This window comes from Schistocerca americana, chromosome 1 (genome assembly GCF_021461395.2).
Source record: "Schistocerca americana isolate TAMUIC-IGC-003095 chromosome 1, iqSchAmer2.1, whole genome shotgun sequence".
In the NCBI taxonomy this organism is placed as follows: Eukaryota; Metazoa; Arthropoda; class Insecta; order Orthoptera; family Acrididae; genus Schistocerca; species Schistocerca americana.
Genome location: NC_060119.1, coordinates 234,685,831 through 234,700,824, shown reverse-complemented (window position 1 = coordinate 234,700,824; position 14,994 = coordinate 234,685,831). Strand labels below are relative to the sequence as shown.

Here is a 14,994-nt window from a genome sequence, read left to right as displayed (position 1 = left end):
TAATTATTTTAACCGTTTTATTCCCTCTTCTGTTGTTTGGGGGTAACCTTCGTCGGAGTTTTGGAAACGAGGTATATCTCCTGATTCCTGGGCTGACTGTAGAGAACGATGTCATTGTGGCCCAACATAATACTTTGAAGAGATCTTGAGCTCTGCAAGAAGCAAGCGGAGGAGGCACAGGAGATATCTTTGCCCTCACAGATTCACAAATGCTACAATACCCTTTTTATCATGATGGAACTCGAACATACTCTCACCTCTTCACAATCCTCTGCTCCAGGACTGGACAATATTCACATTCAGATATCGCAGCACCTATCTCTTGCCGGCAAGCAGTTTCTTATTCGTACGTACAATCGCATCTGCACATACAGCGCGTTTCCCTGTCATTGATGTGAAGCCACTGTAATCCTCATACCCAAGCATGGTAAGGACAAACATCTTCCATCCAACTACTGCCCAATTTCCCTCACCAGCAGTGTCTGCAAGGTAATGGAAGACATGATCAATGGTCAGCTGGTATGGTAGCTTGAGTCTCGGAATTTGCTAACAAATGCATGATGTTGATTTTGTAAGCACCACTCTGCAGTTGGTCTAGTCACTGTCAACCCACACTATGAACAATTTTCTGTGAAAATTGCAAACTGTAGCTGTGTTTTTTGATCTAGAGAAGGCTTATGACACCTGCTGGAGGATGGACATACTCCATACAATTTACATATGTGGCTGCCGAGGCCACGTGCCCCATCTCATTCAGGAGTTTTTAAAAGACCATGTTTTCAAGTCACATGTGGGTTCAGCTTTGTCGAGCATTTTTATTCAGGAGAACGGGGTGGCACAGGGCTCTGTGCTAGACATAGCTCTATCTGCCACAGCAGTTAACCCCGTCATAGACTGTCTCTAACAAGCTCTAACAAGGCATCTCAGGCTCTCTTTTTGTCGATGACTTTGTAATATACTGCAGCTCTCAACAGACCTGTTTACTTGAGCACAGCATGGAGCATCGACAATGGCTTCCACTTTTCCACTGTCTGTCTGAACATCTGGGGGCATAAAGAGTTTCTTCAGTCGTCCTCACATCTCGGTCCTGTTGCTCTTCCATTTGTCAGTTCTTGGGGCTCACACTATATAGGAAATTCTGTTGATCCTCCTACATATCTTATCTGTCAGCACTCTGTACCCAATCTATAAATATCATACATGTTGTAAATTGTACTTCATATGGAGCAAATCGGGAAATCTTCGTCCACTTATACCAATCCCTTGTCCAATCAAAAATGGACTGTGTGTGTCTCGTTTAGTCATCTTCACAACTGTCTGTCTGATGCTATCTCAACACAATTGATCATCAAGGCATATGTTTGGCCACTGGAGCTTTCTGCACTAGCCTAGTATTGAGGCTCTATCAAAAACTGCTGAACTACCACTGTCATACTGGCACGATGTTCTCCTCAGCAGATACACATGTTGTCTGCCCTCAGTGCCCAACCATCCATTCTGTGAGTCCTTTTTGAAAACTCCCTTGACCGCTAATACGGGTAAGTGCGACTTCTTTGTTGCCTCCTGGAGTTCACTGTCATATACTGCTTCACAAGCTGAACCTCATGTTGCCTGCTACATTCCTGATGGGTGAGAGCTGTTCCCCACCTTGGCTTCATGCAGAGGTCTGTGTTAATCTTAGACTTAGTTTGCTTCTCATGGACATTGTCTATGTTTGACCTATAGCTGTAAGTTTCTCGAACTTTGCACACAACTTCGAGGCAGCACCGTCGTCTACATTGATGGCTCTAAGACCACCCGTGGTGTTGGATGCACCTTTGCCATTGGCAACAAACATTTTATATACCAGCCTCTAGACCAGTGCTTGATTTTTACTGCAGAGTTTTCCGCCCTCTATCATGCCACCAGTGCGTCTGAGGACACAGGCTTCTCAATTGTGTATTATGTTCTGATTCACTTAGTGATCTCCAGAGCCTCTGTGTACTATACACATACCGCCCCTTAGTGCAACAAATGCACGAATGCCTCCTCACTCACAGATGATGGAGGCAATGTGATGTTCATGTGGGTCTCTGGTCATGTCGGAGTGTCGGGGAAGGAAACTACCAAGGCTGCAGTCATCTGAATTATCAGATATTTTAGCAAATACAGTTGCAGATCGCATTTTGCTTTTTATTCATTGTAATAATATGGCAAAGGAAATTTAATTTTCAACCATTTGAACATCCACCTCAAATGGGAACTGATTGTTTTTAGCTACCCCTCTACTCCAGGCTCTGAGTATTATTGACTTCAACTTCATCCGGTAATTGACCATTTTAAATTTCGAAAAGGCCACTTATGACAGCTGTTTTGTGCTCTAAAGCAGCAGCAGCAACAACAACAACAACAACAGCAGCAGCATCATGTCAACCTCATTTGCCAACTTGTTTGACTTATCCTTCCTAGCAATTCAAAATGCTAAACACCTTATCTGGTTGAGTTTCAGTGTCGTCATCTTAATAGTCTGGACCCAAAACTAAGACACTGTCCCCATTTCTCCACTGCCTTAAAACCTTTTATCATAGTATTTCACCTGACCCTCTTCAGGTATGATGGCTTCATAAAAATTAGGTTTATATCGAAGCCTATATCACCAGCAAATCTTTCTTTCCTTACCAAAATGTCTCTATTGTAAAATGTAGCTACACAAAGGTTGGCAGTATCTGCAGATGGCAGCAGCTTGTCACCCGGTATGTTGGACCTCTTGCTTCTGAACCACACCATCTGTCAGAGCTGAAACTGTATTTTTATTATTCTCTGAAATTAGGCATATCCTCCCCAAAATCATTTCCGTCACTCACAAGGCAATTTTCTGCCTCCCATTGAACCTACCAAATCTCCTTGTCAATACCTAGCCCATGCACTCACCCAGCTTATTCTAATTCTGTCCTGCACATTTATCTTCTGTTTCAATCCTTTTCACATATTTTGGCTTCTTAGTCCACACAACCTCTTATCACAGTACTTTAGCTATCTTCCTCCACTCTTATTATGCTCTGTCCCTCCCTTACATACCTCACCCCATCCTGATGCATCATGGCATACACCATCACCTCTGCCACTATGGAAGTGAACACTCTTTGGTACTATATATATCTTATCTCTTTCACTTGTTATCCCTGTCTCCATCTGGTAGTCCTTTTCCCCCCCTTCCCAGAAACCACCAGTTCACTTACCCTCTATTTATCATATAACTGATAATACGTTGTGGAAAGGGGGGGATGTTGGGAGGGGGATTCTGGAAACATCATTGTAAGTCATAAGCTATGCTACTCTGCTCCAGTTCTTACTTATTTATTGCCCAGTGTTTCTGCTATATGGTGACTGGTTATCTGTACTCATTCATTTGCTTGTGTAGAATTAACTTTTTCTAATACACCTCACTGTTAATGATTTCATATGGTTTCATTGGCAGGCCTGTTTAGCCGTTGTGCAATACATGGGTGCAATGGTAGAGCGCATTCGTGACAGCCTAGATGGAAAAAATGTTGAATCATTGATGTTTGAACTGGGTACGCGTTTCCATCGGGTTATATATGAACATTTACAACAGTTTCAGTTCAACACTGCAGGTAAGTGTCTCAGGGTCATCTTCATTTCACAGCTGGTATTCCAAAAGTTCTGAATCTTAGAAAACAAAGATTATACCTACATAGATGAAAGGGTCTGTTAATGTAACATTGATACTCAAACAAATCGTAAAAGATGTTGTGGGCATGAAAAAACGGATATTAAATGGAACTAGGCAACTGTTAAAGAGAGAGCCAGAATTTTGAGCAAATACTAGTCAATTAAAATGATTATAGCAATACAAATGGCTATAATTATGTAATGCATAGCAGTACATTGATGATAATGACAAAAAATGTAAAAGAAAAGTAAAAATTAAGGCACCCCAAACACATGATTGGATATATCAGTGGTACATAAATGATAAGAAATGCAGTTCTCTGTAATATATAGAATGGCCACCAGAGTACATTAGCCTCGAACATGTTTAGTGTTGTAAATAGTCTTCAAGGGTTTGCCGCCAGGTCATGTTGTGCAAATTCCACAATATTTCCTCGGAGAAACTGTGTGACATTTTCAGGTGGTTCTACCTTGCTGGTGGCTAGGTATAACTGATGGTATCTGCACGTTGACCCCCCATTTCTAGAACACGTGCGTGAAGAATGTGCAGGCACGCAAATCGCGCATGTGCAATGATTTGCAGATGGATGGTGCCATATTCAAACTCAAACTGCCAAAAATCACAGAGCGGCTCTCCTGTGCATTCACTGTATGTTGCGTTTGCCAACAGTGCAGCCAGACGTTACTTACCAGCGGCCACACTAGACCAAAGTTATGATGGACCTATTATCAGAGGATCTTGATTTTCACATCGTGATTTAATAGCAGCCAATGCAGGATTCCAGGCTGTGCTCAGTTGAAATTCCGCATCCTTATTGGTGAGATTATCGGTTGTACGGGTATGTATTGCTTCCTTAATGACGCAATCCCAGAAAGATGATGCTGGGGATAAAACTTCCATCTTTTCATAAATCATTCGATGTCCTGTATGCAAATAAGACTCGTCTTCTATCCGCGATTGTATTGAAATATCATTTTAGTTTCCAAGTGCTTTCCTTTCATTAATAGGAAACATTAAATAAGTGCTGTCCCTGTAGTCTAAAAGACAACCATCTTCATAAAGAAAGCACACAAAGAACATTAAACATTTACAGACGTAACTTGTCATACTTTTCACTTGTTTGCAAAAGAAACAAAATTATAGTTGTTGTTCATCAGCAGTAAATCACTAACGCGTTCCGGATTTAATTGGCTGTGGTGATTTGTTAGTAACATGCCGGCTTTACTAAAGCATCTTTCACTAGGTGCGCTTGTTGCTAGGATACATAAAATACGTCTTACAACTGCAGCCAGGCCTGGCAGATCTGTTTCATGTCTGCTCCACCACTTTAAGATGTCATCATCATCTCCGGGGTGCATTAAAATGTAGAGATCTACTTCATCTGCTGCGGATGATCTGTTGTTCCTCCATTCCTTGAAATGATCTCTCTTTCTGGGTGGTGATGACACGGTACTTGAAGGATCTATGATAATAAACAAAAAAGACAAGTAATACAGAACTGATGTGGAAATCATCGAAATGTTCCCACAAAAATGAGGTGTTTTATGTTAATGAAATATTATACGAATTATAACATTCCCATTCCTCTATAATACACTATCCACTAACTATGCAAAAGCGATTATGTTAATGATTGCATGTTGTACCTGCGTAAGTAGCACACATTTGTCGCACATTGCTAAGAATTTCGTGCTTTTCATTTATTTCAAGCATATTAAGATCACGGAAAGACGGCCAAAGAAACACAGCAATTTTATGTCTGGAAGTGATCACAATCTTCTCATAAACGAAAGTCAAAGCTCGATATTTAATCCTTTGTACCTCCTGTTAAAAAATACATATCTGTTAGTACACATTAATTACGCTAGTTAATTATAAATCTATCGCGTATCATAATGAAACAGTGCTTTTAACTGCAGTAATTACTCACCTGACAGTCAGTGTCATTGACACTGCAAATTTGTTGCAGTTTGTGAAACCAAAGAACAACTAACTGGACTGTTGGTTCTTTTTCGCCTTCTAATTCATCCGTGGCCTCTTTAAATGGTCTCAGAAAATGTGCAGTTTTTCCTGCAAGCTCATTATCATATCCTTGCAATCTGTAAGCGGAGTCCTTTTCCATCAGCAAAGTGGAAACAGAAACTTCGTTATACTGAGTGTGTAAGGATTCCAGCATAATGTACAAGCTGTTCCAGCGTGTGCAGACCTCTTGTTTCAACGATGATTTCAAAGAAGAGCAGAGGCCTATTTTCTTGGTGTACCTTACAATGCATTTTGCAGTATTTATTGTTTATGTGATGTTCGGGACATGATTTAACAAGAAGTTATCTTCATCGAAAGTATGGCTATGTGCTGTGTTTATACAATGAGCAGCACAATGAACCCTTTCGTGATTTTCCAAAGTCTTTATTACACTGGCACCCTGGTCGGAGACAAAAACAGAACTGTGCAACATGTCCAGCAAAATGTCCCAATCAGCCATCCTCTCTTCAATTTCCTTCATAATATTTACTCCTGTCTTCTTAACATCCGGGAACTTTGTTGTAAATAAAACATTGTTTACAAGAGACCAATCTGTGTTAGTGTAATGTGTTGTAAGTGTCAAATAGTGCACCTGACTATGCGAATCAGTCCACATATCAACTGTTGCAGCACATGTTTTATTAATAACTTCCACAATAACAGAAGGCATTATGCTGTTTCATATTGCATCAGCTTGGTCTTTGACATGTCTACTTATAGTAGAGGAATGTGGTGTGACGTCTGCCACATTAACTTCTCCGTAATGCGCACCTAGATGTATTAATTCTTGGCCTAGTTCTCTGAAACCTTCACCGGAAATAGCATTAAAAGGTCTCATATCTTTAGCACACATTGCAACACACTTTGCTGTAATAGTATTTTTTATTACTGCTGGTATCCCTGAAAGTGCTGTATCTTTGCGAGGTTTCTTGCAACTGTTTCTTTAAATGAGTAGTTCCCGACTGGAAACCAATAATGTGGAGCAGTTTATGCACGATATGTAGCCATTAGATGCACTGTTTTCGTCTACAACCAACAGAAATGTACTCCATACTTGGCTTTTTAGACCTTCCCATTTCTTCAATGTGTAAACCTTGGTTTCAATCTTATGTCTTAACTGCACTGGCTTCCTCGCGCTGCATGATTATAGAGAGAGAGAGACACCACAAATGAGAAGCCTGTACTGGCTGCAGTCTCACATGGATAATGGCACCTGTAATGTGTTTGAAGTTACGTGCTACGTACTCGGTCACGGCTTCTATGCTCGGACACAAGAAGTAGTGCGGGCAGCCTATCCAGTTAGGCTGTGCTTGCGCCATCTCGTATTTTGTGCTCGCTTACTCGGTCATGCAGGACTCTAGTAAGGAGCCTGAACAGTGACAGATGTTGATTGACCACTGTGAAACCTAGAAACTGTGAAGTACCATATTATTATTATTATTATTATTATTATTATTATTATTATTATTATTATTGTTTTCTTTTCATCTCATTCTTTTCTTTTTATACATATATACCAGCGATACTATAGGGTCAGAAACAAAGCAAGGTGAAAGATGCTCTTCATTTTTTTAATTTCTTGAGATTCATCTATCTGTGTCTATACGTGATAGCAGGCAGACATATTGCGAGTTCCGTCATTTTAATATTGTAAAACATGTATATTCCAATTGTACAGTAAAAGTGTTATCAAGATAGCAAAGTTTATTCACAAAGTTATTACCTATTTATTATTCCACGATGCACCGAGAATCCTGCATCTAGAGGATCGAAGATAATAAACAAGAATTCGCCTGAGTTGAGGAGGAGCAATCTGTAACCAGTATTGTCATACCAATCTCCATGTACAGTAGCAGTAACAAAAAATTGGTGTGCGTAAATTTACAAATGTTAGCTATTGAATATATGTATTCAATATTGAAGGTCTGTTTATATTAGTGCCAGTTAAAGTTCACCCAGAATATGAGTATTTTTCAATCCCTTTTCAATCATTCTTTCAAAAATTTCCTTTTAATTATTTAAGTAGCAAATTTTTATTAATCGCATTTCTAGTCCCCCCACTACTATTCAAGACGCCTCATACTCATGTGAGGCAGCGTTACCAGCAGCTGACAGTGTTTGAAAAAAGCCTCATTATTTGTGTGCATTTGGCTGGCTGGTTGAATCATGCAATACTTATATTTGTGGGGCATTCAGGTGTGAGTGGTCTCATGTTGGACTGCATGAGAACATGAGGACCAGCATACTTGTCAAAGTTCCAGTCGACCACAACTGATGACAACAAAAGAGGTCACTGTATTGTGCACCAAGCACAGTGTAACACCTTCACGTCCACACCTGCCATCCAAGAAAAAGTAATGGCCTATCTACAACATTCTTTGTCATTCCACGTCATTGCTAGGAGAATAGCAGCAGCCAGGTGAGGGAATTACCATCCATATGCATAGGCTGCTCTTAAAACTACACAGACTAGGAAGCATGGACTGCTGATGAATAGCATTACATTGTATTCAGTGATGAAATGTGGTTCAGCACTACCCTCAATGACCACTGTCAGCAAGTATGACATTGACCTGGGGTGGGGTTCCATTCTCCGCATCAAGGTTATGGGAGCCATTGGGTATGACTTCAAAGTCATGGCTGGCAGTGATTGGGGAAACTCTGATGTCACAGCAGTATGTCATAGACATCCAGTGTACTCATATGTTACCTCGTATGCTACTGTATCATTGTACCATTTTTCTACAGGACAATGCTCAACCACACACGGTATGTGTTACTATGGATTCATGATGATGATAATGATGATGATGATAATGATAATGATAATGATTAGGTACTCCAGTGGCCAGCAAGATGCAAGATCCCCAGATCTGTCTCCAATAGAGCACGTGTGGGACCAGCTCGGACATCAGAGATACAGTGGCTTTATGACTCTCTTCCCAACCAAATTAGTTTATGAATCCAGGCCAGAGGAGGAACAAGATTATACTGATATGGGCTCATACTGCCCGAGTTCTCTGTAAATTTGACTTAGTTTTGTAATCACTGCAGTAACAAAAAACATTCTGTCTCAACCCATAAAGTTTCATTTTGTTTACTTCCACATTTCCAATTACTTCTTCTTCTCCTCCTCCCCCCCATCCTCCCCCCCCCTCCCTCCCCCCCCCCCCCCCCCCCCCCCCCCCCTGCTCTGGCAGTATATTTGGAAATGTGCAGAAAAGGATATTGGAATATATAATGAAAATTTGATAAGATGCATAATTGGTAACAATAAGAGTGTGGAGAAAATAAACCAGATGCTTATGTTGTATATACATGACATGTTATCAACTTAGGTAGTAGATGAACAATAAGTAACAACTAAGAAACATTTTGCAGGAAGCCAGAGATTTCTTAAAACGTTTGCATCATCAGAGAAATGACACAATGCCAACCGTGAGACCTTGTAATCAAGCATGAATGTGTGTGTGTGTGTGTGTGTGTGTGAGAGAGAGAGAGAGAGAGAGAGAGAGAGAGAGAGAGAGAGTTCTGAAGAAGGAGATTGATGAAAAAAATCACCAAAGCTTTTAACCATTTTGATGTGGCTGTTGACCACTCAACTATATTGTGACTGGTTGCCTCTATTCCTGCCATTGTTTGTGTTCCACTCAGGACTTTCTAGGATCACATTAAACCAAATAGTTCTGATTATCTTAAAATACATTTCTCATATTCATGGCATGCAGCCTAACTTTTTAATCCATACCACTTGCAATGCATGCAGGCCCTATTACTTACAGACTTGCCTCTGCTGCAAAGGTTACATCTGGTAGATGGCACAGGCATAGGGTGTCCATTTCATTTTCATTGAAAAAGGAGACATTTAAAATAAATTAGAGAAAAACCTGGGACAATGAAGAGAAGAAGAAAAGAAAAAGGGGACATAAGTATTGTATTGACTAAATTTAATACACATACAAGTTTACCTTTACAACGTGCACTCAGTGATCCCAGATCCCTTTTTACAATTATTCTGCCACACTATCACCGTACTTTTCACTTCTATGTACTTTATCAAGAAGTGAATTTTCGTTTGAAATTGTATCATAAAAGTCAGTACATGATACACCATGAAAGTGTGTTTTGACAATGAGCAAGGCCCTCACTGTTTCAACTTTCATTCTTTTTTTTTTCATCTGGCCACAAAGAGTTCACTAACGAAAACACACGTACCACAGCAGCATTTGACCCAGGAATTGCCAGACAAAACTCCACCAAATGAATCATGTTTTTCATGTTAATGTTTTTACTTTTGAAATAAGCAAATATTTTACACCACGTTGCACTAACACTTTATTTGTCTCCTTCTTCACTTTTTATTAAGTTCTGTGCACATGAAAATTCATCAAACAGTTCGTCTTCATCAACAGGAAAATTTGGTACAATACTTTTAACAAAAACACAAGAGTCCTGAATATCCTTGCACTGTAGCTGCTCCTTTTCAGTATTAATCCGGTCAAATGCTTTAAAAGGTGTGAAAAATGGTAAACACCATTCATTAATATACTCAGTGCAAGAGTCATAGAAGATGTCAGCATAAATATGAAATTGTTCTACAGTAATTCCACCCTCTTCTTCCAGCTTTCTTAGAGTCTCATGTACAAAGGATGTGAGAAATCTTTCAGATTTTCTACATTGTAATTTTCCCAATAATTTGTTTGTTTCTTGATAAACTTCCACTTTTGTGATTTCTTGTTTCTCAATACATTTAATTGTCGTGGAGAAAGGTTTTAGCTGGCTAACAAGAAAATGTAGAAGAACAATAGACACAGGGTTATCAAAGAATTGTTTAAGGATAACAGGACACTTATCAAGGGAAATGGAATATGCTTTCAAAGCAGGAAATATCTCTACAATTCATTCCAATACTGGTAGCACAGATAGCCACCTTGTCTTGCTGTGCCCAACTACAGTTTTGTATTCAGTGTTAGTAAACTTACAGAATGACGTCAGAGATTCAACCCTTACTGTATATATGTAGAAATGCTGGTAGATTTTCTTTGCAATTAATTGTTAGTAAACTTACAGAATGACGTCAGAGATTCAACCCTTACTGTATATATGTGGAAATGCTGGTAGATTTTCTTTGCAATTAATTGGCAGTCGATGGGTAGGCAATCTGAGCCAGTTTGTAAGAAATTGTGCACCACATGTGCTGGACAGCCATCACCTACTATATTATTCACTGTGTTCTGTTGCAGTTTATAGATCAAATTGTTTTTTCCTTTCCTCTGCTTACCACCAAAATTGGTGTTAGTGTTGTCTGCAGAAACTGCAATCACCTTCCCCTCAAGATCATATTTCTTTAAAACCTCCAGCTAAATTAACCAATTCGAGCACTTTCACTGTGATGCCATTTTCAGAGTGAAAATCCCTTATGAAGAGAGGAACCAAATCAGGATGATTCGATGTATCAATCATTACAGCACTTTTCATTTAAAACCTGCTGAGCTGCATATGGTGCAATAACATTTGAAATGATTGCATTATATTTTGTGTGTCCGCATATGAATTTAGGATTGAAAAGTTTAACAACTGCTGTAGTACAATCCATTGACTTAAAGCTATGGCTATGCATTGCACTGTGGTATGCAAACGTAACTTCTTGTGCTGCTAACTGCCTATCCATTTCTGTTACTGATTTTAAGTTTACATTGTAGTCACTCACGCATTTATTTGCTCTTTTCGTTTCATCACTCAAGCGGTTTCTTCATCTTAATGTGATTCACAGTGTCAGACCTTCCACCATGACCAATAGCAAATTTTGATCTGCACAATGTACATTCTACAGTTTCTCCACTACCAGTGATAAAACGAAACTCGCTTTTTATATTGCTGTTAAAATTACGCTTTCGATTTGGCATAATGAAACAGTGATTGCACAGTGCAAAACATTAACAGTGTGGTGAGGAAAGCCAGAGAGCAAGTATCAGTGGTGTAGAGTATCTCTGGACCGAAAGGACGGATTCAGTGGATCGATTTAGAAGAGCAGAATCTTCGTTGTTATTCATAACCTATAGTGCGTTTAAAATTACTTGCAATTTTTGACAGTTCAGTACATGTTTGGGGTATGCTGAAAGTCATCACACGCTTCCTAGCGTAAATAATTGCGCAGTTAATAGCAAGTAAAACAACCAGTAGCGTAAAATACTCTAGCTAAGGAGAATCATTAAAAAAAAACGGGACATTTGAGTGTCTCCAAAAAAACTTTCGGGACAGCAGAACATTTTGGTAAAAACAGGACTGTCCCGGGAAAAATGGGATGAATGGACACCCCACATAGGAGCATGACGCTGCGAGTTCTGTCATCAATTCTGCCCACAGAAGAGACTACCTTTATGAGGAGCAGTATTGTCAACCTTCACAACACTCACCTGTGTTCTATGGGGAACCCCTGTGGTATGGCTGCAGCAAACCTTCAGCACTGGTTCAGCCTCATTGTGTGGGCGGGGATTATAGGAAACTGCCTCAGTCATCCTTACACAGCGCCTAACAGACGAGGCATATCTGCACTTGACCCTGCCTCGCATGCTGGAGAATGTGCCTTTGGTGGTACAAAGGGTAATGGGGAGGCATCTCGACATCCTGTATTCCAACCATCTGATGCAACAGTCCTAGCTGATCCGCTCACAAGGCCCACCAGGTCACTGGACCTCAATCTATTGGGGCATGTGAAAGAAGTTGTATATGCTGAGCCCATTCTGGACCTGCAGACACTGGAACATTCATTCATACTGGTATGATGACATTTGGTTGCAGGAGGATACATTTGTATGTGAGGGTCAGTCACTGCTGTGGCATGTTCACACATGATTAGGGGCTCATGATGAGTCCCACTAACACCTTGTGTATAATGGTGGTCTCATATCAGCGTGTCATGCACTCTACAGGTGTGATGAATTAATAAGCACCATGTAGTATATGCACCATGCAGTTCTTGGCATATGTACATAGGACCTTTTTGCTCCTTATTTTCTGAGGAATCATTTCCTGCAATTTATCCCCATTTGACAAACCCACCCTTCATGAGAACGGAACAATGATTATCAAATTAACTTTTGTCTCAGTTTAGCCCATTAAAATATTGAAAGATATAATCCTTTTTTGTTACATTACTTATAATAATTAATGTGCATATGCTAGAACTTTTTGTTTTGTTAAATCTCTAACTTACATTTAATAATGTTCTACACACAGCCATTCCATATTCATGTTATTGTGGTTGCAGATATGATAAATGTTTTTGTTTGTTAGTGTTTGCTACATATACTATACTCAACAATGAAAAATCTAGGATGGAATGTAACAATTTATGAAAAGAATAATCACTACTCAGCATATAGCAGAGATGCTAAGTCATGGATAGGCACAACAAGAAGACTGTCAGAAAATGAGCTTTCGGCCAATAACGCCTTCGCTGGAGGTAGAACATACACACTGCCTAAAGTGTGGCCTCAACAGCCAAAGACTGCGGCCGTGTGTGTGTGTGTGTGTGTGTGTGTGTGTGTGTGTGTGTGTGTGTTATTGGCTGAAAGCTCTTTTTCTGACAATCTTTTTGCTGTGACTTTTCATGCTTTCCCGAAGGATCTGTTGTTGTGCCTGTCTGTGACTCAGCATCTCAACTATATGATGAGTAGCAACTATCCTTTTCATAATATTGACACATACTATACTGTTTTCTGTTTTTGCGTATTTTGTTTATATTGATGATGTCAGATATGTACTTGCTTAATTTGTCAGTTGTAGGTGTGTGAAGAAAAAACATTAAAAGCCAGCCGGCCGCGGTGGTCTCACGGTTCTAGGCGCGCAGTCCGGAACCGTGCGACTGCTACGGTCGCGGGTTCGAATCCTGCCTCGGGCATGGATGTGTGTGATGTCCTTAGGTTAGTTAGGTTTAAGTAGTTCTAAGTTCTAGGGGACTGATAACCACAGCAGTTGAGCCCCTTAGTGCTCAGAGCCATTTGAACCATTAAAAGCCAAGGAGACAGAAATTATAACTAATTTTACTTTGTTGCAGGTGCTATGTGTGCAATTTGCGATGTAAATGAGTATCGTAAATGTGTGAAAGAATTTAAAATCCCTTTGATAAATACACTCTTTGACACATTACATGCACTTTGTAATCTGTTGCTCGTCAAACCTGAGAATCTGAAGCAAGTGTGTAATGGTGATCAGTTGGTGAGTACATAAAGTCCGAATTTTTTGTGTGTATCACAGATGATATCAGACTCAAATTTATGGTTCTGATTTCCCTTTCCAGGCTGGACTGGACCGTTCAGTACTTCTAAATTTTATACAACTGCGCAGTGATTATAAGACACAAAAGTTGGCAAACAACCTGAGGGGCCTGGCAGCATAGTGGAATGGAATGTATTTTGTGCTTTACTATATTACTGTGTACCAATAGGCTATAAAAATACTAGTACAAAATTTGTATTCTAGTGAAGTGTGTGTGTGTGTGTGTGTGTGTGTGTGTGTTTTAATACCAGAACTATGAACCCAAAGAATTAATATGCTTTCATTTATATTGTATCATTTACAATAATAAACCATGTCATAATGGGACTATGTTGTGTTTCTTTGATCACTGAGGAGTACAGAAAATTAAAGATATGAAATACTAAATTTCTGACAGCCATCCAGGAAGAATTTCTTCATGACAAACTTGTTCAACCTATTTAATAAGGCCACAGGAGCTCTATGCACCTTTTGCTTAACTGCACATTTGAATGTCAATAAGTTTATGTTACCCGCAAATAGCATTGGTGGAAAATGTAGTTAGTTAATTCTTTATTATTCCACAGGTAAATATAAAATAATGTTAGACACATTATTAAACGTTAAAAAACATGTATACATATAAATATTTAGAAATCTGGTTAACTCAAAACTAATGTTATACTGTCAATAAAAATCTTCAGGGTATGTGACCACATTGCCATATATAAAGTTCTATAGCAAATGACCTTCCTGGGGGTGTTTTGCTGAGGAAGACCATTTGCAACATTGGCTGAAATGTCGGAGAATTTTATAAATTGACAATGTGGTCACATACCCTGGAGAATTTTACTGACAGTGACAGTGGCCTGTGCTTACCTTTAATGTTACCCTATTTATTCAAGTCTCAAATCACTGCAAACATTTTATGTTTTGCACACTCATCCTTTTGGCTGACACCAGAACTGAACTGATGATAATGATTCTCCAATCAGTTGCCGGCCGGTGTGGCCGTGCGGTTCTAGGTGCTTCAGTCTGGA

At 39.6% G+C, this 14,994-nt stretch overlaps 1 protein-coding gene across 1 annotated transcript in view; it reads left to right on the top strand.

Annotated features, from left to right (window-relative positions):
* Window positions 1-14,302, top strand: part of LOC124620254 (exocyst complex component 5) — a 108,807-nt gene extending 94,505 nt beyond the window's left edge. The window contains exons 15-17 of the mRNA XM_047146958.1: window positions 3,458-3,614; window positions 13,755-13,915; window positions 13,998-14,302. Of these exons, the coding sequence (XP_047002914.1) occupies window positions 3,458-3,614; window positions 13,755-13,915; window positions 13,998-14,096 (417 nt within the window). The 3' untranslated portion in view covers window positions 14,097-14,302. The remainder of the gene's footprint in view (window positions 1-3,457; window positions 3,615-13,754; window positions 13,916-13,997) is intronic.
* Window positions 14,303-14,994: the final 692 nt, after the last annotated feature.